The sequence below is a fragment of the Struthio camelus genome, chromosome 1 (assembly GCF_040807025.1).
Source record: "Struthio camelus isolate bStrCam1 chromosome 1, bStrCam1.hap1, whole genome shotgun sequence".
Lineage (NCBI taxonomy): Eukaryota > Metazoa > Chordata > Aves > Struthioniformes > Struthionidae > Struthio > Struthio camelus.
This window is the reverse complement of record NC_090942.1, coordinates 198,601,792-198,626,733: the sequence shown is the minus strand read 5'-3', so window position 1 is coordinate 198,626,733 and position 24,942 is coordinate 198,601,792. Positions and strand designations below refer to the sequence as shown.

The 24,942-nt window shown below is 35.3% G+C and overlaps 1 protein-coding gene across 5 annotated transcripts in view; it reads left to right on the top strand.

The window, feature by feature from the left end:
* PDS5B (PDS5 cohesin associated factor B) overlaps positions 1 to 24,942 on the top strand; it is a 116,030-nt gene that overhangs the window by 3,843 nt on the left and 87,245 nt on the right. For all 5 annotated transcript variants that reach the window (XM_068930093.1, XM_068930094.1, XM_068930092.1 and 2 more), the window contains exons 2-3: positions 18,548 to 18,673; positions 22,195 to 22,398. In XM_068930093.1, coding sequence (XP_068786194.1) covers positions 18,566 to 18,673; positions 22,195 to 22,398 — 312 coding nt within the window. In that variant the 5' untranslated portion in view covers positions 18,548 to 18,565. The remainder of the gene's footprint in view (positions 1 to 18,547; positions 18,674 to 22,194; positions 22,399 to 24,942) is intronic.

Below are 24,942 nucleotides of genomic sequence, written 5' to 3'. Positions count from 1 at the left end.
ACTGGGAACAGATGGATGTGTTTGTACTAATCATCTTGTCTGCCACCATTTATATGGTAGTACCTAACCAGGGATCAGGACCCCATCTGGGGCTTTCTAATTTAGGCCCTGTTTCTTTGGAATTGATTCTAGCCAATCCTAACTCTATGTACTTTTTCTCTGACTTAATCAGAAATCTTAGTAGATGCTTCTTCTGTCTAAATTAGACTCTTCATTTATGCATTTCTTAATGGAAAAAGAAATAGCGGTCAAAAATGTTATTAATTGCTCTCATAGTGTAGTCACCTAAACTACAGTTCATAGCTGTTTTAAGGAAGACAAGGTTATCATCATTCAGCTCGAGCATAATTGTTAATCATTTAGAAAGTAATTGTTGAGTGCAGTTTTCAGCTTTTGTGTGAAGATATCCATTTGTTGTCCACAACTTCTTTCAGAGCAGCCTCTCGTTCTCTCTGAGACGTCCCCAGTGTATCTACATTGTAGTTCAATTCAACATCAAGAATCAGCCTTCTGAAAGTCTTACAAAGAGAAAAAAATGACTTTGTTTAAAAAACAAAAACCTTTAACCCTTATCCGTTCTAAGTGCAAGCATATTAGTCATGAGGAAGACTTTAAAAAAAAGTCTGCATAGAAACTTTCCTTATGTAATCTTTGATTCACCTTGAATTTGACAATTCACTTTTATTAGTCCTGCTTTGCTAGACGGGTGTATGTTTTCAGTGAAGGCAATCAAATTGCTAGGAAATCTTTGGTGGTGCATAGGTTAGGATTCTGTTCTTAACCAGTAATAACTGTTCACGATTCTTTTTTGTTATGAAAAGTGGGCAGATTACTTTGTGGAAATCTTATTTTTTTTATCCTTATGGATTTTTTTTTCTATCGATACATACTTAAAATTTGTAAAAGTTTTTCACGGGGAAAATGTACAGGGATGATGGATAGTATCGTACTTAACAGTAAACCATCTTTGGTAATTATTTTGTTGTTTGCTAGTTCAGTATGAAGCATTGTACATAGTTCAATATGACTTCCTGTACATAGAAACAAAGAGATGCTACAAAAGATTAGTCTCTTCAATATGCTCTGTGGAAATTCTTGTGTAGGATGGTGTCTGTGTGCATTCAGTGTGCCACTTGTATCTTTTAAAGGTCTAAAGGAGGCGAACTGTGGACCCCTAGCTCATGGTATATAATATTCTTTACTTTGGATTTTCTACTTTGTGGAGTAGAAACTAGTAAGAATGAGGTTATAACACTTTACTTTTCTGGTTTTTGGAAATGGACGAAAGAGTACGTAAGTGCAATAATGCATTCTTAATATCAATAATGGAGTTTTTCAGAGGTAGCAGATAGGAGATGTTTCCTTTTTGTTTGCGCAGCTGAGATTAAGCAGTACATAATAACTCTAGGAAGCATTTTTGTAATTGAGGGTATTAACAATTGTGAAATTTGTGTTTGTATGTAGTTATCTGAAAGAAATATTCTAGTGTTCATTTTTGAATATTGGTGTATTTTGTGCTTTGAGAACTCAAAGCACTGTGAACATCTTCCCCAAGTTACAAATGTTGCTTGTAGTTAATTCTCCGCAGGGGCTTTCTTACAGTGTTGTAAAAGAGTAACTTTAGAGTAACTTTTTATTTCTGAATGGATCATTGCCTGCATCTTCTTCTATTTTATATAAGCAGATGCATTAAAACTACTCAAATTCCTAATTTTTGAAAGACTTAGTAAACATTATTTTAGTTAATTCCTGTCCCCCTCCTATGTATATGTTAGGGTAGTCTTTAGTTATGGTTTATAGAAAACTTTTTCATCTTCCTTTATTTAAGAGTTAGAACTGCATATTCAAGACGGCTGTCATATGTTCCTGAAGCTGGAAAACGTGAAATGAATTAACAGGGAGCTGTGGGAAGGGAAATCATGTCTTATTATTTGGGTGATTAAATGTCACTTTGAAATACTGGAATTTGTTCTTTCTATCAGTTTCTAGTGATGCCAGATAAGTCTGCTTAAACCAACTTTTCACAAGTGTTCATTAGCAGTGGGCTGATTTCTTGGGTGACAGGCTATAGACCCTGACTTCTCTTTTGCGTGGCTTAATAGAGGCTCTGTTTTCAGACATAGTGTGATAATATGGAGTGTTTTGAAGTTGTGCCCTAAATTTCTCTAATTGTGCAGCCAAAACTGGTGGATGTTTTTTAAACTTCAATCTGTTACTCAAGTTAGTCATCTGTGAAATGGGAATAATACCTACTTCATGGAAATGTTATGTAAGTAAGCTAATTTTTATGGCACACTAACGTACTCTAGTTATGAGTCCTGTACAGAATCCCATTAGGAATAAAGTCTTGTAAGAGGAGGGTTTAAATAGCGTGTAACGTGGGATGCACGTTAAATGACAGGAAGAAAAATTGAGTAGTTACTCCTTAAGTGGATCATATTCTTAATGCTGAATGAGACAAAAGTCCTGTGGTGGAAAAAAGTAGTGAAGGATCAGTTAAATCAACTCGTTTGTATTTATTATATTTAAAATTGTATAAGAAATCTTTCTTCCGATGTTTCCTAACTTTAAACAACTGTTTTTGCAACTATACTGTTGTTTTAACATACATTTGCTGTTCTTTTTTTAAGGAAACTTGGTAGACAAATTCATTGTATGGATGTGCTCCTGTGAGTCATTAGGTTGTAACCTTTAGCTACATGTAGCTACTACTAATTAGATTAATGGAATGCTATTAGTAGCAGTAAGTTATTACTCTCTGCTAACCAGCATTAATTGGGATGATATAGGGGCACTTTTCAGTGGATTCTTGCAAATATTCATTATTGGTAGAAGAGTAGTGTAATTAATATGATGATTCTATACGATTTCTGGCCCAGTACAGGCCCTGGGAAGGATTGAATTCTAGTGGATGTGTACTTTTTGTTCCCTGCAGCTGACCTTTCTGCTTTGGCCTTTCTCTACTGACCTCTCTGATTAGTTGGTCCTGATATCTGTTCAGGCTTCCGATTTTGATCCTTCATTGCTGAAGAAATCCTAGTCCTTCTCTCACCTTGCTCAGTGATTCTTAGACTTCCTACCTGGACGTTCTTGAACCATGTGTCCCGTCCCTTGCCGCCCTTTTGGTTCTCAATTGAATGCTATCCCCACAACCCCCTAAACTCTCTTTTCCAGTTGTCTAATAATGCTTGTTGGTCCCTACAGCTGTGTTGGCAGAAATAAATATGTGTCTGTGTGTCAGTTGTTTCTATGCTAAACTGAGCTTTTTGACTTACAGAGTTTAATGTAGGTGTCTGAGCTAAGAATCTGGCTGAGGTAAGGGCAGTTCCAGCGTTTTCTGCTAAAGGAGCAGTAACTGTGAGTAGACAGGTGGATTAGCGATGGATTCAGTTGTCAACAGGATTTGCCAGAAACTTTTGTTAGTCTCAAGACTTGACTATGTTAACCTTATAATTTGAAGGGAAGTAAGGAGGAGCCAGGAGAGAAGAACCTAGAATGTGTATTTCAGCAGTTACTATACATAAGAAATAGACGGAAACTCTTTGAGCTGTCGTGTCTTCATTGTACGCTCATAATCATAGGCAAAGCAAGCAGCCCTGTCTATATTAATACTTTTAAAGCTTATTCCTTTTTGTTATGAAAACACGGCTTTTCAAAAACAGGTAAAGGTCAGTTTCTGCTGAATTTTCTACTGTAACCTCCTGTAGGTACTACTGTTTTGACTTTTTTTTAAATGCTCATATGCTTCAGGTTTCTTTTCTGGGTAGATTTTTGTCCTTGGGAGGTGTTGTTAGAAAGTGTTCCTGTGTCTATTAGCAAGATGAAGTGTACGTCCTTACTGCGTATCAGCACAGGTCTGACCCTGAGTTAAAGCAAACCTATGCTGTAATCAGCACAAAGAGCTTGGCTATCACTGTACAGTGAAGATGCAAGTGATGAGTTGCAGCTGTTATCGTTACTTATTACTCTTATTAGCTTTCCTTTAGCTTACCTCAAATGCTTCCAGTTAAAAATGTTAAATAAAAGGATAAGTAGATATTTAAGGATTAATATCAAAAGGGAAAGCAAACTATAGAGTTCAAAAATTTGCTGTAGAGAAGACCTGGCATAGCTGTAAGCCAGTGATGCATACAATCTTGATTGTACCTAATCCAAATAAAAATACAACCCCATAGGGATAAAGGGGTAAAAAGAAGTTAGAGGTGTAAACAGAGATCATTGACTGGCAAAGAGAGCTACATGTTGGTCAAGAAGCATAGAGATAAATGTCAAAGGTAAGCTAGACTTTGCCGATGACATTGAAACATCAAGAGTCTTCTGCTTGATCACTTTAATACCAGTAGGATCACTTTATGTTTCTCTATGATAGCAGATGACCGGGTTCAGTTACTTGGGAAGTTTCTTCAAGTCCAATGGTCTTAAAGACCCACCACAAAAAGACTTAGGTCACCTGACTGTGGTAAGTCTTCAGCTCATCTGTTTTGTAACACAATCATTGGTTCTTCCTCTATCTTCAAGGGCATGTTATTGTACATGCCAGCAAACCATAGGTTGAAAGAAATTGTGTGAAATTTAACGAACAATGTAGTTAACTGGAGAAAAAAAAAAGAAACTAAACTGATGTGAGCCCTCAGTGTAGACACTCTATTTGTAAAACACTCAGCTTGTATATGCAACCCTAATATAAATGTTCATTCATAATTCACGTTGATCAGGATTGAACATAGTGTTTTGTAGTGTAACATCTGATTTTGCAGTGCGATACCCAGGCTTTCCTTTGAGTTTCACTATGCAGACTTTTCCACTAGCATTTTTTTCTTTTACTACTTTCTGTTTGTTGACTTTATGTATAACTGAGGCTAGTAGAGGTTTTTGTTAAGATTTGCTTTTTATCTTCAGTCTCTACAGGATGACAGCTGTGCCCGTTACTTTTGTTAGGATATAGGGTTTAGGGCATTCTGGTCTTTGTTTGCTCTGTAATAATTTTGTGATTGTATCATTTGTAATAGGGTGTTAGACATTTATAATTCTGTTATCACTACAAAGCTAGGCATTGGAGGGAAGCTAATTTCTGTATACAAATTCTGATTTCTTATTAAATAATTTTGTATTTGTTATCCATCTCCAAGATTTTTATAAAATATTATTTTTCTTCTGTAGTAGTATGTTAGTCGTCTTGACAGTTTTTGTAAGAATTAAAACTTTCATGGTAAGGCTCAGTAAGACATTTTTTGCCAAATAAACCAACTACTAAAATGATACCAAGTGCTATTTTCTCCCGGAGGCAATATAGAGATTAATTTTGATTGATAACTCATGTCTATCCATAGTTTTCTGCACTGCATCATCTTCCTCTACCCTCCTGCCACCTCCTGGGGCATCCATGGCACTCTTTCATTTTATTTTTTCCCTTTCTATAAATACTACAAACGTTAACTTTCTGAAGTATTATACCCAGTGACACAACATATCTGAGACTTTTATGACTAAGTTTTAAAATTATTATGCTGTTTGAAAATAGAGTTAATGTAAAGGAAAATAATAATCCCTTCCCCCTGCTTCCTTTCCAAGTGCTGGAGGAAGGAAAAAAATCGTTCTTGACTTAGTAAATCTTAGAGTAGTTTTCCTGTTAAAGAAAGACTATGTCAAAATTATGGCTGTAGATAGTAGAATTGTAAAATTTTTATTTAGTACTAAGGCTTACTGTCAATTCTTTTGTTTTAGGGTAGCAATTTGAGAACTTTCTGTGAGAGTCTCTAGTAGTTCTTTTCTTACCTGTGGAATGCTTAAACTGCTTAATTAAAAGAGTAAGACAAAGGACACCTCAAAAAAAAAAAAAAGTGGATTTGAAATATTAGCTGATTTGTGCTTCTGAGAAGGAATATTTTGCACTGTGAAAGGCCTATACTTTTTCAGAAGTATATTTATGTAGCTTAGAACAGCAAGATGCTAATCTCCTTTGTATACTGATTGAGTTCTGCCATAGTCTACCTGGGTATTTTGCTTCAATTATTGATCAGAAAGTTGTTCTAAAACTTCATTACATTGAGAACTTAGAAGTCTTTATCTGATTATCAGTGTATTCTTCATTGACTGGAATATTTTTGAGCTACTATTCTTTTTAACTTATAAAGATCTTCCAGTATTTCTGGTATTCAAAGTGTTTTCTGCCTCTTCTCAAGCTTGTCCTGCTAACCATCTCTTCTTGTTTCTGTAGATATGCTCTTCTGATGTCATAGACTTTATCTGCACCTTTTCTGCCTTGAATTATTAATTGTCTTGGCTATAGGTGCTGACAGTTGTATGTAGTACAACAACAATACATAGTATTCCAAGCAAGTTCTTGCCAGTGTCTTAAAATTCATGTTAGAAACTAATATTTTTCAGGAAGTACCTTTTCTGGAACAGCGTTCACGTAGCACTAGTGTATATTCTTAGCTGTGATCATCTATATATGAGCTTTCCTTATGCTTAGTGGGGGTTTTTTTTCAGTTGTTGTGTTTTTGGTTTTTTGGCTTTTTGAGCTGATAGTGGTAATTCTTGCTTTGGTCTTCATACTTAATAATGTTTCTGTTTTTTCTAGTCTTCTCTTACTGTTTTTCTGAATGATGATCTGATCCATCTGTGAATTAACTATGCTTTCCAATTCAGAGCTCAGATAGTAAATGATTTTCAGTGAAAGGAAAATGCAAATTGTTTTATCATAGATTTATCAAATAGAAATTATCCCAGAGTAGTAGTATATCCTTCTAAATTAGATTTATCCATTTATATTCATACATTTATGCATTAATTTATGCAGTAGTACTTTTTTCCTTGTTTTTAAGCTATTGAAGTGCAATAATCTTTTATTTACACTGGCTAGCTCAGTTTGATTCAAATTCTGACTTTAATTCTATATTTCTTGGTCTTCGGGGTGTAACTCGCATTCCTTGAGGGCTTTGATTATCTCTTGTATCTCTTACTAAGTGATTGTTCATTCAGTTCATTATAAAATGTTTCCTTGCAATCAAAGCAAGGGGAAGAACAGCTTAGAAATTTAAGGTTGTTTTGTGCCTTTGGCATGCACATTGCCCATCTACACCATGTTGAAATTATATAGGTCTCCAAATTAAATCACTTCTTTTTTTCAGTTTATCCCTTTGAAAATAGATAATTTATTTTTGCACTACTTGTGTCTCTCTATTATATGTAAGCATTCATGGTATCTGAACGTTGGCAAAACCATGTCTTATGGGGTTACATACTTATGTGATGCTGTTTGCCAACTTCCAGTTTCATCATGTGCATGTTTGCTGGAGAATAACCTGTATCCTGGGTAAGTGTGACACAGAGGATAGTTTTGGTTTTCCTAATGTGTGTATGTGCTTTACCTAACAGAAGAGCAGAAGTATTTTGTACTGTTTCCCACTGAGAACAGTCGTCCAGCTGCATTAGTTGATCAAGAAGATCATATGAACAGATTGCACTGCTTCACCTGAGTACTGTAGAGCTCTAAAACACAGAGAGAATGTAGTGAATGTTTCCTATATTTTTGGAACCTACCCATATGGGTAATATACCTACCTATATGGGTAATACAGTCTAATTGGAGGCCTGTAGCTAGTGGTGTCCCCCAGGACTCAGTCCTGGGTCCAGTCTTGTTCCATGTATTCATCAGTGACCTGGAGGAAGGCACAGAGTGCACCCTCAGCAAGTTTGCTGATGACATGAAACTGGGGGGAGTGGCTGACCCACCAGAAGGCTGTGCTGCCATTCAGAGGGACCTAGACAGGCTGGAGAGCTGGGCAGAGAGGAACCTCCTGACATTCAACAAAGGCAAGTGCAGGGTTCTGCACCTGGGGAGGAATAAGCCCATGCCAGCAGGACAGGCTGGGAGCTGACCTGCTGGAAAGTAGCTCTGCCGAGAAGGACCTGGGAGTGCTGGTGGAGAACAAGTTAAGCATGAGGCAGCAGTGTGCCCTTGTGGCCAAGAAGGCCAATGGTATGCTGGGGGTGCATGAGGCAAGAGTGTTGCCAGCAGGTGGAGGGAGGTGATCCTGCCCCTCTCCTGAGCCCTGGGGAGGCCTCACCTGGAGTCCTGTGTCCAATGCTGGGCTCCCCAGTACGAGAGACATGGCCCTACTGGAGAGAGTCCAGCGGAGGGCTACAAAGAGGCTGAGGGGCCTGGAGCGTCTCTCCTCTGAGGAAAAGCTGCGAGAGCTGGGCCTGTTCAGCCTGGAGAAGAGAAGGCTGAGAGGGGATCTGATCAGTGTATACAAGTATCTGAAGGGAGGGTGTCAAGACGATGGGGCCAGACTCTTCTCCGTGGTGCCCAGCGACAGGACAAGAGGCAATGGGCACAAACTGAAACAGAGAGGAAGTTCCATCTGAACAGGAGGAGAAACTTCTTTGCTGTGAGGGTGACAGAGTACTGGAAGAGGTTTCCCAGAGAGGTAGTGGAGCCTCCTTCCCTGGAGATATTCAAAACCTGCCTGGACAGGATCCTGTGCAGCATGGTCTAGAGGACCCTGCTTGAGCAGGGAGGTTGGACTAGATGATCTCCAGAGATCCCTTCCAACGTAAACCATTCTGTGATTCTGTGAATATTGTTGTGACTGTTTCATGTTGTGTAATGGAAGCAGAATTGTCCTGGGACTGATCTGTATGCTGTTGGCTCACTAGCTGGGAAATCAAAGGCCTTCAGAATACTTATGCTTATGATCTCAGCTGATATTGAGAGTTCCACTAAGTTATGTGGTCTGTTTTTCTGGAGGCGTAAACAAGATTGCAAGTATGTCCCTTGCTGAATGTATTTTGAGCACCAACATGTCAGGTTTCTCACCAGGGCTGGAAGGGCAGGATACTGTATTTCAAAGGCATCACTTAAAGAAGCCTGGTGAATTACAAAATGAATATATTGACTGAATTTCTCCCAAAGGACTTTATGGAAAAAAAAAAAAAAAAAAAAAAAAAGGCAGAACAATTGCCTAGTAGCTTCTATATGACCAGGATAGAAAATGAAAACCAGAGTTACTCCAAATATTGCTCTCAACTACCTCCGAAATAATAATTATTCCTATCCTGAATCAATAATTTGACATCTTTACTATTATTCCTTGCATCTAACAGCTTGATATTTGGATGAATGTTTTACAGATTGCATATACATAGCAACAGGAATAAATCTATAGATAAAGCACATATGTCAAGATAAAGCCATGTATGAAATGAGCTTTCTTTGTTTACCAATGGCAGGCATAATGGGTTTTTTGTAAGCTTTTGTAGTCTTGCATAGTTCTCCCAGGAGTGCCCTTTGTAGTAATTTTATTCTTCAATCTGGTCAGTATTATTTCCAAACAGTATGATTTCATGTGAACATTGGCATTTCAGTTTAGTAGTAATTAGTTTGAGCCTTCTATTTGAGCAATTGAGTTCATGTTCTTATTACAGCCATAACATTAGCAAGAAGGATGGGAGAATTCTGATCTCCTGAGTTTCATTTTTAGTCTTGCTTGGACCATGCCTTATTGTAGACACTGCTTTCTTTTTATGACTGTGTTCTCACTTAAACTTTATTCAAATCATACTTAAGTATAGGCTATAAAGGTATCAACATAATCAATAAAGATGGCTTTTTTTTAGATTTTACTATTTAAATCAGGAATCTGTAGAGAGTATCATGTGGCTTTTCAGAGGCTTTGGACAAATTTTCATGGGGGACAGTGTATATTTATGATAGAGTACTGCTGTTCTAAATTCATATTTGTACCCCAGAGGATGGGAAAACTAGCCTTTTTTTAGACAGTTCTTCAGATCTGTGCTACATGACGTTTAATTTATTTTATCTTGGATTCATTCTCTTAAGTGACTGAGCTATTAACAACACTCAGCTGAAGACCCTTTATATGTGTTATATCAGTCTCAAGTATTTCAAGTTTGTCAAAGCTGAAGTAACTGAAAATATATACTTTTAAAATGGACATTATTAAGAAATCCTAGTAGGAAGTGTTAGCAGCTTTTCTAATGAAGTTAAACTTCATAGTGTTTGCTAGTGACCTTTAGTATGTGAGAAAGTTTCATCATTTGAATGTTAAGGTGAAAAGGTCATTGTCAAAAATGTAATGGCTTTCTCTCTGACTTAATGAAACGTATCTCCCATTCCCTCCTGCTTTCACCCCCCCCCCCCAAGTTTTATCTTTTCACAAAATCTTCTATATCTGAACTGGTATAAGCAAGAACTGCATTTCTGATTTTATGAGTATAGTGACATCTTGCTTATTTGCAGCTTCTTTTATGCATTCCCTTTCGGTTCCTCTGTGGAGATGTATTTTTGTACAGTAAAAAAACAGTGTAGTACAGGACTGTAAATTTTAGTAAGTGTGTTATGTGAAAACTACTATGCTCCTATTAAGCCAAATTCAAGTTCAAGTGCATTTGAACCACTTATTGTACTTTTTTTGTTACAATTTTTTGCAATTACACTGTTACTTCTTTGTAGTGTTGTCATATACTTTGCATTCAATATTAAGCATTCTGGGAACTACTAATAGATTCTGCTTCTTACACACTTGTCTTTTTACATTTTTAACATGGCAGATTTGAATAATAATATGACCACCTAGAAAGCAATGAGATAGCCAAATATTAGGAAGAACCTATATTGCAGGTGTCTGTTTTACCAACATCGTATTTTATCAACCTACAATCTTTTCCACTTTATGAAACAGTTATGCATTTAAAAAAATCTTTATCAGTATTCATTTGTTCATTTTTTTTGTTTTGCCTTTTTTTCCTGTCAGAATCTTTTGCTATGATCTTCTAATTTCTCCTTGACATTTTTTTCCTTCAATTGTGCGCAGAAATAGGAAACTTTGTCCAAGATCCCTACAGTTGATGCATTTAATCCTGGATAGCAGTATGAAAATTGAGATCTCGCAATTACAGGACAGTTTTATTTCTCGCTTAGCTTCTTGATTGGTTTGGTAGTGAATTGTAGTTCCTCATTCCTTTTCTAAACTGCCTTTATTTCAGTGAAAATGCTCTTTCCCAAATAGCAAAAAGACAGTAATTTTATTCTTGTAATTTTTACTTTTAATAACATAGCTGAAAATAGTGGAAATGTGTAAGTAAGATTTTACATCATGTGGAAGCTGCAAATGTCTGCAATGCCACTGGAGAGAGCTGTATGCTGAGATAAGAGTACTGAATACTGTATACTTTTTTAATCTTTGAGAGGCTTTCTAATGCTGAATTTTGAAAAACCTTAATATCTGCAGAAATGGGGACTTGCATATGATTGTTCCCTAACTAATTGGAAGGAACACTACTATATTCTCCATAAGTTGTTTGCACTATTTTTTCGGTGCATATGATGACCTTGGTACCGTGGCTTGCCTCAGTGCTTTGCTGCTTATTTTTGTGTGTTAGTTCTCTTCGGGAATCCCACAAATCCTCCGTACATCATGGAAATATCTCCTCTTTCTCAGTTATTGCCTGCATACCTTTTTATTTTATACAAAGTGTTTACTGAGTGTGTTAATAAATTTAGTGCTCTTTGCTGTATTTTTGAATACAGGGTTGAAAAATACGAAGTGTTACCCAATTTAAACAAGCATTGTCACTTGATATGTTGACTCTCAAAGGACTGCCATTAGTGAGACTTCTGTAGTGAAACCAGTACCTTTCATATCACTTCCCTGACTGAGAGTGTTACTTTTTCCTGTGCAGTGTGTTTCTTCGTTTCAGAAGAGCTTTAACTAAGCTGCTAGCAGTTTCCATGAATTTTGATTTTTTTTAACTGTCTTGCAGAAATAGGAAGCTAACATTTTCTTTATACCGTGAGTGATACGCTAATATCTTGATTTAATGATGGCTAAGTAAACAGTATGACGTATATAAAAGAGAATGGAAAGTGTTTTTGTAGACATTATCTCTGAACCAGTATGAAACATGACTCAGATTTACATGAGCATACTTGGTTCAACACTCTAAAATTTTCTTTTACTCAGTAGCAGAAAATTGCCTCCCAAATTTTAGGTTGGAGTGGCTAGTCAAGTTGTAGCTCCTTGGTAGTAGATTTATTATGGAAATAGATTTAATTGACACCAACATAATGAGTCTTCAACACCTAAGTCAGATATGACCTTGAACAGTGCTGTCAATCAGTGAAATACAGGAGTTTAACAGGATTTAAAAAAAAAAATTCCATGACTGACAAATTGCAAAAATATATTTTTTATTAATAATCCTACAGAAGTAAACAAGTCTACCTCTTCCATTTCTGCAAGTTGCCAGTAATCTCTTCAGAATACTTTGTAGTAGTGTCTGTGCAAATTATAGCTTGACCAATTTCTTAATGCGTACTCTGTTATTGGAAAAAACTTATTGAAAATAACTTTTTATTTAGAGTCCTCAAAGTGTTTGTATTATTTATATTTATTTACATGGGGATATTACCTACTGAGGGTATAAAAATGGAAAAATTGAATGCAAATAATAGCATATTGTTCATCGCTTCCTAGTAACAGGGAAAAAGAGCTTTGGAATGGGCTCTGTATTACCATTTAAGAACTGGAGAAAATTTGACTGGTGTCCCCAGTATTGCTTAAGACAATTTAGGGGAAATGTTCTTGGGACTCTTTTTTTTTTTTTTAAAAAACTGTTTTTATACCCTTGATGGAATTGCTATGATAGTGAGAGGCCATTGGCTATGCTGTTTGACTGTGGAGAACAGGTTGGTGAGTATTTGCAAATCCTCTCTTCTGGCTACCCTTTCTTCTTGTAGGACTGATATGCACTGTGACAACATGTATTTGAACCTCTAGACTTAGCTTTTTCCATACTAGCAATTTGTTAAATTCACTTGAGTTTATATTAGCTACATTAATATAAAGGGAGTGTTGTTCTCAGCAACTTACTCTAAAATACCTTGCAAACATAAATTAAAAATAGAAATATTTGTATAGGTCAAATTTATGGAAGCTTTCTTAAATCTTATATATGTAGTTGCAAAATACTGTTCTCTAGATGTAGCTATATATACAATTATGTATGATTCAGTGAAAGTTCTGAAAATTAAAAATGGTTAAATTTGTACAGTTACCTGTATGCCCTTATTCTGAATTTTAAAGAGGCAATAGTAGAACAGTAGACAGATTTACAAGGCATTTAAGGATTGATTTGCTACCACTTCCTTCATCTCCTGGAAAAGATTTATAAAATATCTGAAGGATTAAGAGTTACATGCATATATGTATCTCTGAAAAAGTACTGTAGATATATAGCTGCATGCATGTTAAGGCATAGTTTATTTTAGTGATTAGCACAGTTAATTAAATCTCCATAGGCCATGTGAACTGTCATCCAAACAAAATGCAATTTAATGAAATGTGGTTTATGTTCTTCTTTTAGATCATTGACTTAATATCCTGTAATGATATTTATTGAACTATTAAGTATTGCATAGGTATTTAACATGCAAGACCTTAACCCATCTTTTATTTGCACATACGTAATCTTTATTTTATACTGTTGAGCAAGCAGAATATGTGTAGTTGGGCCATTCATGAAGAGTTATATACTATACAGAAACCAACTGGATATTGAATTTTTTAGCATTTAGTATCATGGTCAGTAGACTAATTCAAGTGGAACTAGGTAACTATTGGGTCCTGCTAACTATGTATAGAACTACTCATTTGTATTTTATTTGAATTTGACAAAATTTTGTCGATGGCATCTATTACGAATTAATTCTGACACTAATGAATTGTTCCCTATCCATGCTCTGGTTGATAACCGTAATTTTGCATTAAAAATGATCTTTCAGTTTAACTTCTTTGTCACGGGAAATGACTTTAATTCATCCAGTTTTAATTACCAATGAACGCAACTGCAATTTGTGTTACTTCTTCCATGCTTTTATTTTCCTATTACAGTTGTAAAAATAGTATATATTTTGTTTCTTCTTTCTTTTCCCTGTTTCTTTTTCTTGTAGTTGTTCCTCCCATTCCCCTCCCACCATGTATATATTTTTTTAAACTTGTCAACCTTTTTACACTTATCTGCTTTCCTGTGCACTTTTTTCATGCTTACTCTTAGTTCCTCATGTCTTTCAAGTAACAGTTGCAGAGGTGCTTCTCCTGCATCTGTGTTGAAAGAAGCAGTGCCTAGATAACTAAGATCCTAATGTGCCTTCTACCTTCATAATCTCCTTCAGTGAAAGGAGTGAAATTCATAATTTAAATGAGATTTGTTTAGATCATGTATTTGATTTTCGCTGTAGAGTAGTTTTCTAAGACTTGGCTTAGCTTATGATGTTTAACGTATTCAAAGCCTATTTGAGTCATGATTTTTCTTCCTAAATATTGACATTAGCTTTTTAAATCCTATTTTTATTGAAGTTTCTTGTTATATTTATCTGCTTTTCTCTTCTTAGAAAAGCAGAAACAACGCACGTATTTCTAATTGGTTACTATAAGCTTACATTCAGGCTTGTGCTAACTTGGGACGGAGATGCTTTTTTCTTCTCTTAAAAAAATGAACTATATGAGCACTTTGTTATTTCCCTTTTTCTTTGCCTTCTGATTGTGTATATTGAATAATACTGGATTTCTGGCAACATTGTGTATAACTTTTTTTTTCTAAAACTTCAGCTATAAAAATCTGTCATCTGGATTAGTTGTGTTGAATCTCCAAGCAACTTTCTAGGTATTGTCCTCTTTCAAAATTTATCATCTTACATTATGTCTTCTTCTGGAATATACTGGATCTTTAAAAACAAATTTAAAAACGTTATGAAATTGAATCAGTGAATATCTTTACACGCTGACTTGTAGATTTTCATGGTCAAACGTGTTCTAGATGCAGCTGAGCTTGAGGTTGCTGTTCTTAGCTCTGTTGCTATCGTGCCTGCCAGAAATTAACTGAAACTACTGATGTGACTGTATGTGAAATTCCACTGGAACTTTTATACACTTTTATTCTGATAGAATTCGGTTAAAAACAACAAAAGAAGTCCTAAACTTTTAAGTATTCAGCACGGATTATTTTGTCAGTTAGGTATATTCAGGCATACTGGGAGTCCAGAAGAACAGAAATTTCTAGCAGTGGGGTGCAATAAGCTAATTTGTTTTTATTTAAATAATATTTGAAGTGATAATAGGATAATTTAACAATTAATTTTCTTATATTGAATGCTAGATTTTATTTTTCACTATTTCTCCTAAATGAAATTTCTTCAGGAAAGCCTAACATTAACCCTAAAAAGATGAGATCTGCAAATTTCAATTATGTGAAATATTTAAAAGTTCAATTATTCTATTACTTAGACCGTTAGAGGCAAAAAATATTTCACACTGAGCCTTTTAAAATTGTTTTTTATCTTATTTTTTATGCATCCCAGATTTTTAGATGTATTGAGTTCATAGAAAATGATTTCTTATTTACTGATTTCTATACCTTTGAGAGGAATAATGGATAGTATACCCAATATAACTGTAGAGTTGTCAGGCTTTATGTTTGCTTTAGTTGCAAAATAAAGTTTAAATGAAATTAGACTTGTGATCTAATGCCTACATGAGTGTCTAACCAGTAATGGATTTCTCAGATCTCAAAGTTGCAAGGGAAATGCAACCCCACAGCTATGGACATTGCATTGTTGTAGGAGGTTTTACTATTTTGTTGTAGTCTAGATTCTGTGGTAGATGATTCTGGATTTGTTAGTTTGAGTCAATTTGGTGTACAACGAATGTCAACTAAAAAAACTGCTAGTAGTTCCTTCTGGCTAAAAAGGAAGGTTCATTCTGATCATTTCTAATTATGACAACAATCTTGTATTTCATGAGGAGGAAAAATCTTTCTGGTAGTTCTTCTGCAGAGCATATAGAACATTAAATTTCAATCCAAAACCTTGGATGCTGCTGAAGCTTATTAGAAATTTGGTTGCATATGAACTGGAAGCTTCAACTTGACCATAACGTACAAGTTCCATCCTTCAAATTGTTTTATAATGTACTCTAAGTGAGACTGTATTCTAAGTAGGTTTCCACTGCAGTTGATCTGATCTGACAGCTCTCTGCAGCTGAAAGGGAGAGTTTTGATCCCCAGTTCCGTTAGTCCCCATTCTTTCCCTTGAAGTAGCTTTGATGCTTGTTGCATGCTTTTTAAGACAGTTGGGCTTGGTTTTTTTGAGTTAATGAGTTTGGTCCAGCAATGCATCTGATACTGCGGAGTATCCTCAGATGTAGAGGAGTGGGACGACTTTTGCTGTGGTGAGCTGTTAAAGTGACATAAGCTGCAATATATAACTTTATTCCATCTGGAAACCATAAAGGATGGTCTGCATCAACCAGCAACAAAAGTGGACTTTGCTACATTTTCTGTGTGTTTTTGAGAATTTCTATACTCACTGTTACAACGATGTATTAAGAAATGTAAAGGGGATGAGGTGATGTCATGTTTTCCTGGGAGAATTAGAAATAGTTACTTTAACGTATTTTGTTCCTCACCTAACTTTCTTATTATCTATTCTTAGTGAAATTGCAAGGAAGTAGTGCTCAGTTCAACTGCCGTGTCTGTGGAGATACAGAGGACGTGACAGAACCATAGAGTTATTGGCTTTTGTGTAGCTATTGAATTGCATTGCATAGCATGCCTGTCTAGTGGCTTTAGTGCATATAATAAGTGAGGTGACATTGTTGTATGTCTCAAACACAACAAATGGAAGAAAGATGTCTAAAGCGAGTAGAACAGCTTCATCCAGGGATGTACAAGTGAATGATCAAAAAAAAAATCTCATGATGAGCAGTGTTAAAGAAGGTTTATATTAAAAGACAGCTTGTCTTTATTTCTGATAGTAATGAACAAATCATGTACCCAGATGTTTGCGCTGACAATTCATGAAAAAATGTGACTTGTTAACTTTTTAGTTTTATCCTTAAATGACCTCTTACAATTAAGAAAAGTGGAAAATTATATAATAATTTAGGGCTGCCCTTTTCAGAATTAGTCTCACAAATGTTTCTTAAAACTGTTAAATTTCTGGTGAACTCCTACCTGATCATGTTCATTCTTCTCATTTCCCCCCCATTTCCTCAAATAAAGATATGTTATGCTCTATGTATTCTTTACAAAGATTATTGAAATATCAGTGTTAACTTTTGTTTTGCAGAAGGTTGGAAATATTAGGGAAAATCTACACATTTTACACTGTCATGAAATGTGGACTGATACATGCAAAATACACTGAGGTATTTTTTTGGAGGGGAGTATGTTTCCCACTTCAATTTTCTCTTAGCGTAGAATGGTCTTACTTTAGGCTGGTAAGCCTCAATTATGGCAGGTTACTCTGTCCTGTTTCAGTTCCATCTTTCTTTGTGGATTCTGATTGACTCTTTCTGTTACAGTTCTGGGAAGATCTGATTTTTAATGTAGGTTCTCATTGTGTAGGAGCTCAGTAGGAAGAAAATGCCTGTCTCTGAATTTACAGTTCAGGAAGATGGAGACTGGGAGGAGGTGTTTCAAACTTCTAAAAAATAATTAAGGGGAATGCTGGTGAAATTTTATTTCCTTTATATTTGTAGTACGTTCTTGAATTATAATTGCACTTGCGTAGTCTTTTTCTAAAATCCTAATTATCCCAGCACACGGCATATACTTCTATTCGCTTTTGCCTGTCTTGTGCTACTTAAATAAAAGCAATTTACGCTTTCCTTTGTGCAAGTAGAAAAATAACACACAGCTTTCTCCAAATGGCAGTGGAACTTTGCTAGCTTGAGATGGGTTAAGTGGTATCTTGTACCTATATGAGGTTAAAGGGACTGAGAAACTGGATAGTTAGGTGGCTTTTATGTTTGGAACATAGGAAGAAGATACTGTTGGTTATCTGCAGCCTTTCGTTTATACAATTTGGGTTTATGGCATAGAGGAAGGACTTCCAGTTGGTCTACTGTGTTCCTATCCCTACTCTGTCTGCTGCTCATCCGAGTTATTGTCAGCTTCTTTTGGGTGGATAAAATGGTTAAAAATATATTATTGGCAAATGAAAACTAGTGGTGTGTAAGATTTTCAAAAGCACTGCACTAAATTAAAGCTACTTAGCCTTTCTGGGAAATTGTGCTCTATTTAAATGTTTGGAAAATACAGTCTCCTTCTGTTTTGAGAGAGTCTGAAAATCCAAGCTGCCTAGGATTTATTATTACCCAGTGGTGGTAATGGTTCATACAATAAGATACAAGATAATTCTTAGAAATGTAACTAAGAAGCATCAAATATATTCAGGGATTGTGTCTTTTCCATTATGTACTACTTGAAAGTATAAATGTAATACAGAACAGTCTATCTGAATGTCAAAACCATTACTATCTGCTGCAACACTGATAACTGAAAACAGGCAAACAAAATCTATTGTCCAGTTTTTTCCTTTGTTTGTGTGATTTTGTCCATGTATTTTGTTGGTCATGTTTGGACCCTTCAAATTCATCTGACTGCTTGAAGAAGCAGGACAGATAAGGTAAGTGTAAGCTAGCAAAAGAACACTGATTTGTAAATTTTTTTTTTTTTCCAGATTTAAAATTGTGAAATCATGGCTCATTCGAAGACGAGAGCCAATGATGGAAAAATCACATATCCTCCAGGAGTGAAAGAAATCTCTGATAAAATATCTAAAGAAGAGATGGTGAGAAGGTTAAAGGTTAGTAAGCAAGATGTAAAAAGAAAAAAACCAAACAAACAAAAAAAAAAACCCCACCAACAACAGTGGAGGCTCACTAATTGCAGACTGAAATTTCCTGTATACAGCATTCAATGATCCTATTACTATATTTCATATCCAAAAGGATTTTTTTCTTTTGGCTTTACAACAATGAACCTTTGTTACACTCAGAAGGAGGAATTTTTGACTGTTGTGCTTTCTATCATGCCACAAATACTCCTTAAAATTTATTTCAGCTCCTACAAAAAGTTAGTGCTTTTAGAGATGGAAGCATTGGAAAAGATAGATATAATATTAATTTTGAAAATAATATGGCTATGTCAAAATATGTTATTTTTAAGCATTCAAGCTCCTCACAAGTTTATTTATAAAAATCCACTTTTCTAGTGGATCCTTTTTATTCTAGTTATTTTAACCTTTATCATATAGTCAGGTGTCTGTGATTATACTGTATATTTCTGTCTCCTGAACTTCTTGGCCTTTTTTGACCTAAATATAGGAAGGAGGGAGAGATTTTGTGGGATAAAATCTTTTATCTGCCCATCTGCTTTCACAAAAAGGCAGGCCTATTTCAGTATTGTGTAGAGAGAATGACTGCAACTTGAGCTTGTCCTGTAAAACAAGAGGGAACAGATGTGGGAGAGGGACCCTAAATGTTCTAATTTTAAGTCAGTTGGAACTGTGTGTATTAAAAAAAAAAAAAAAATACTAGGGCTGTTCTTCCCCCTTTTGTGCTTGGGAATTTGGTTGATAGTAGTATACACTATACTGAAAAAAGTCTATGTTGACTAGAGGAAGGCATTTATAACTTCATATATGAGAGACTCCTAACAGAGTAAATTATTTCTTCCAGAAATCAGTCAGCGCTAGCGTATTTTTCAGTGCATTAGTATACACACAGCTTCTTACTCCTACAGTTTAATTTTTGGCTTTGAATGCAGAGTCCCTTGTGTCCTCTGTCATTTTGATCTGTCTTGCAGAAGTGTACTTTGCAGGAAGTCCTGTGGTTCTTGTCCAGCTGGCTATTCTGGCTGTATATTAAGATGACAACGTGGTTATGCAGGCAGGGAGCTCCTTTACACCCTAGCTCTACAGGTGCTCTTTTTGTGGAGGATCTAGGCTACTGGAGACACTGCAAGTGCAAGCTCCGCAGTATAAACAGAGTTGCAGGTGCTGAGAATAAGTAGTTTAAGAATAGGTGGGCTATTAACACCCTCATTTCCTTGACTGACAAAATCACATCAGTATTAGGGAAGGAGTAGTTTTTTGTAGATTTTGTAATTCACACAAGTAAATAGTTTGTTTATTTAGTAACAACATTCATTTATATATATGTATGTTACTAGGAATTTTGAGAGTAGAATGGAAAATATGCATAGTAAATTTATATATTAGCATACCTTCTCTTGCAAACAGTATGGACTTCTGATCCACACCATCTCAGAGTTGTAGTAGAATAAGAAAAGACGAAAAAGTGGTCCAAGATATGGACTAGCACTGAAGAGGGAGAGAATGTGACAAAGGTTTGGAAATGATGGAAACTGTAAGGAGGGTGTATTTTTTCCGCAGTTCCTCTTAGTATGCAAGACCCAAGGCGTCACATAATGAAATAAGTTAGTTTTAGACCTGCAGTCTAATAAAGAACTTTTCAGTAAGCTATATAATTAAACGGCAAAGCTTATTGCTGTAGGATGATATAGGAGCAGGAAGAATCAAATGGGTTAAAAAATGCTGGCCACATCTGGAAGAAGCTCCATGAGTATTATTCATGGTGGTCTGGGCCCAATTTCTGGTTTGGGAATTGCCTAACTGTTGATTTGCAAGAAGCTAGAAAAGTATGCTAGGAGAACTAGCTTATTTTTCTATGTTTTTCATTGAGTGCTGTGACAGACTACTTTGGAGAGAAGGTGACTAATTTATTTTTTCTGATCAGTATGAAAGTTCATATTGTCTGGAAAGAGAAATTTAACATTCATTTCCAGAGTAGACATAAACAGTACTTTTTGCAAGAACTCTTGTGAATATTTATGTTACCATGTTAATGAATTACACAAATTTAATTGCTTTCCATATCAGTGAACATAATTCTTCCTTGATGTTTTTAAAATTCTTTAATAGTATATGAGGAAGGTAGTGCAGCTGATCTCCTGTATGACTAGGGAAGATTTTATTTTTTTTCCTCAATGGAAGTTATATCTGTGCATAAGTTATTCTTTGCCTTTTACTAAAGGATTCTAATATGTTTTGAAAATCTTGCAGCTGCTGAGATCCTAAGTATGCAGGAGACTTAAAATAGGATCTGTTGCTCTCTGACCAGATATGTATAGTCAATTTTGAAATTTTAAAAATAAAACAATGAAACTATAGCAAGATAAAATATTTTGCAGCCCTCTTTTTTTTTTTTTTTTTTTTTTTTTTTTTTTTTTTGGAGGGATTTCACTGGCATCATTATTTTTGAGAAATATCTCTTCCTGCACTAGTGGAATAGATGGCAATTTGAACTTTAATTTTCAGGATTGTATAATTTGATCTTTATTGTGTATATATTTTTTTTCTTTTCTTTTTAACTTGAATGAGAGTTGGACTCCTTAAAATAACTGCACCTCTGTGATTCAAATAAAAAAATTGGAGAAAAGCATACCTGTGTTGTTAGTACTTTTTCTCCTCCAAACAGTTTTTTTTAAATGTAAGATTTGTCACTGACTAACAGTTACTAATTATGATTTTTTTCCCCTGCTGTATCTTTATGGTCTATTTAGGGTATAAAATAATTTGTGTGGTCCAGAGTGGTGTGTGTGTGTCTGTGTCTTTTTTTTTTTTTTTTTTTTTTCCTGTAGAACAGTCCACTGGCACCTAATACTAATTAGCATTTTGGTCTTGTCAGATAACATTCATGCTGCTAGCCAGTACTGGATTTTTTCATATATGTATACACATACATATATATATATATGCTTCTGTTGAAATTCCATGTGATCTGCCTCTGTTTGTGGGCTGTACAGGTGAGAAACTTGTCCTCAGAAGCAGTAGGAGAAAATTCTGAAACTGGAAGAGAATAGAGAAAATTGAATTGTAATGCTAAATACTTCAGGGAGAAATACACATTTTTGAATACAACTGATTGTACTGTATTCAGTATTTTACACTGAGTGTTTGTAACAGTAAACACTTTTGTGTTCTTAACTTCTTGGCCAACTTGATAATGTTGTTATCTCTTAAAGATATGTGAACTGCCAGGCTTTCAGTAACACTGCTGAGGCTCTGCATGCTGGAACAAATGACAGGGGACTTGACTAGGTCCTTCCTGTTTTGTGAAAAAGAAATATAATTTTCAAGTTTTTTTCAAACAAGTACTACTGAATTGGTAATAGTATTTAAAGAGTCATAGGGAGAGCTCAGGATGCTTCTGATAGACGTTATACAAACACAGGAGAAAACTTTGTGATGACCCCTTTACAGAGCACTTCATTTTATATATTGAGATCTTCCTTTCTTTACAGATGGTTGTGAAAACTTTCATGGATATGGACCAGGACTCTGAAGAAGAAAAGGAGTTATATCTAAATCTTGCTTTACATCTTGCTTCAGATTTTTTCCTCAAACATCCTGATAAAGATGTACGTTTGCTAGTAGCATGTTGTCTTGCTGATATTTTCAGAATTTATGCCCCTGAAGCTCCGTACACTTCACCGGATAAACTAAAGGTAAATTTAATTAATCTATTTTTCCACAATGTTTTTTTTGAAATGAATGATATAATGGGTTTATTTTCCCTCCCGTTATTTCTGTTCAGCTTGAGTTATCCCTGGCTTTCCCTGGATTGTGGGGTAGGAGTATTCTGTGAGGTCAGATGTTTACCAGATAAGGTGATATATCTTATATCTTTCAATAACTTGCAGGGTTTTGGGTTTATATAGAAAATAGTTCAATAAAATATCTATCGTTGGGGTTTACAGATAGTGGGCTGCCACATTAGAAATACCTACAAGCTTTTACACGAATCTCTTGCAAGATAGCTGATTTTTTAGCAAAATCATTGCTGTTTCCAGTTAAACTACCAAAAGATGATTAGTGTATTTTTGTAGACAAAAGCTGTACTGAATGCAATAAAAATTATTTTTGTAAGGAGAATAATTTATTTTTGATGCGAATTGGGAGAATTTTGCAATTACAATATCTCTGATCCCACTAGATGGAGATGGTTGATTGGGAAATGCCAGGTTTGAAAAGGCAGTTCCAAATTTGCGCTGTTTGTTACAGAAAATTCCATTTTAGATTGCTTCGTGTGTGTGTGTTAACTTTTTTGTAGAAAACTAACTTTTTTTCCAGCTCTCAACTGAACAACTTCTGAATCTAGACTAATGGACTGACCCTTCTAGGAAGTCTTGCAGGGGAAAATAACACTGGAAGACTTTTACTTTTTTTTTGCTTCTCACTGTCATGTCTCCCTGTTTTAAGAGTCTTTTTTGCCAAGTAGGAGAAAAAGATGGTTGTGGTGGAAGGTGCACCTATTTATAGTGGAAGAAATGGCTTAATTTCTGATCTAGTGGTAGCACGAAAAGTGCTTTGTAAGTAAGGTGAGCAATACAGTTTCAGCTGTAGTACATCCTTTGTTTAGCTGACATACTGGAGAGAGATTTAGGAACTTCTGTTAGCTTTATTTTCTTAATTCTTGATCATTGCATCTCTAATTGCATGTTACTGATTACACCCTTTATAGCTAAAGACAAATGTTAGCTTTCCCTACCATGTTATGCTTAAGTCTGTTTTTGAGCTTTCCTGGTTTCTACTTCAGTTTTGAATATATATATATATATGTGTGTGTGTGTATATATATATATGTGTATGTATGTATATATATAGCAAAAAAACCCTATTTTTTATATTATTAGGCTTAGGATTTTTTCTTTTTCTTTTGTCTGAGCTGGTCTACCAAGTGATATTATTCCTTCTTACCAAATTTGGGCTGTGATATGCTAACAAGTTTTAAATTTTGTTATATATAGTCCTAGAAAGTTCACATTACTGATAGTACACTATTTTACTTGCACTATAATTATAGTACTTCAACTTGGGTAGAGCTGCAAACAGACTTGGAACTTCCTTTGTCAGAATTGGTTCTGTAATCTGTACAGATTTCAGAATTCAATCTCTTGATGCAGATTTCTAAATGCATTTTGAGAAATTAAGAAAGGACAGACAATAGGGACTCTTGCCCAGAAGTACTGAGGTAGACAATTACAAACTAGTTTCAGCTGAATATAGCCTTTGTGGTTGCAAGACAAGCTCTAGTACATATGTTGAAGAGTTCCTCCACTTTATGAAAAGAGGTAAGAGGAAGAGCTTTTCTTCTTGACTTATATTTTGGCACTATTTTTGCCTGGTATTTAATATTTATATCCCTACGCAGCCTTAAGAGTCTCCGCTTTTATATTTAAGTACCCAAGTTGGAGACAGAAAATGTTGAAGAGAAATAGCTTTTTGAGAGGGGAAAACATCAATCTTGAGATTTTTACCTTTGCTTCAGGGACTGTTTAGGTCTTTTTATGTCACTTTGGATGGTGCGTAAGTTGCAAAGAGAGAAGGGATCACGATTTGAGTTATTCCTCTCTTATGTATATCCTCAGTATAAATCTTCCATTCCTCACTAAATGTTGAAAGAGTTTTGAGAACAGTGGGAAAAAGCCACAGATAGGCTAAAAGCAGAATTGGAGAAGGACTGGTCTTCTGGGGTGTAGAGACTTTCAACTTCAGTCCTCAGTCTGAGGAAAGCTTGATGAGTAACTCTCTTTTTTTATGAGGTGGGAGAAATATTCTAATCACTACTGGAAAACACTTTATCTTACATATAGTCTGCCTAACCGAGGTGAAAAGGATATGCTTCAGGATGTGCATGGTAGCAGAATTTCGGGTATCTGAGTACTTTCTGTGGTGAAAGCTGTGGCTCTGATGCATACTGAAGCTTTTATGTGGTCAATTGAATGTTTTTTCTGTGGATTGCTGTCTTGATACCAATGTTCTCCCTAAAGTGAAGCATAGACACCTATGTTTTTAGGGTTTGGGTTTTAATGTATACTTACTTTATAGAGTCTAGTGTGAAACCATATTATCTTATAAAAGTGTTGTGACTTCTTAGCTAACAGCCAAAATTAATCCTGTGTCTTGTGTGTATAACTGCATATTCAGATGGTGTACACTTAAAAGCTTTAGGTCATAGAACATTACATATTCAAAATTAATAAGTACTT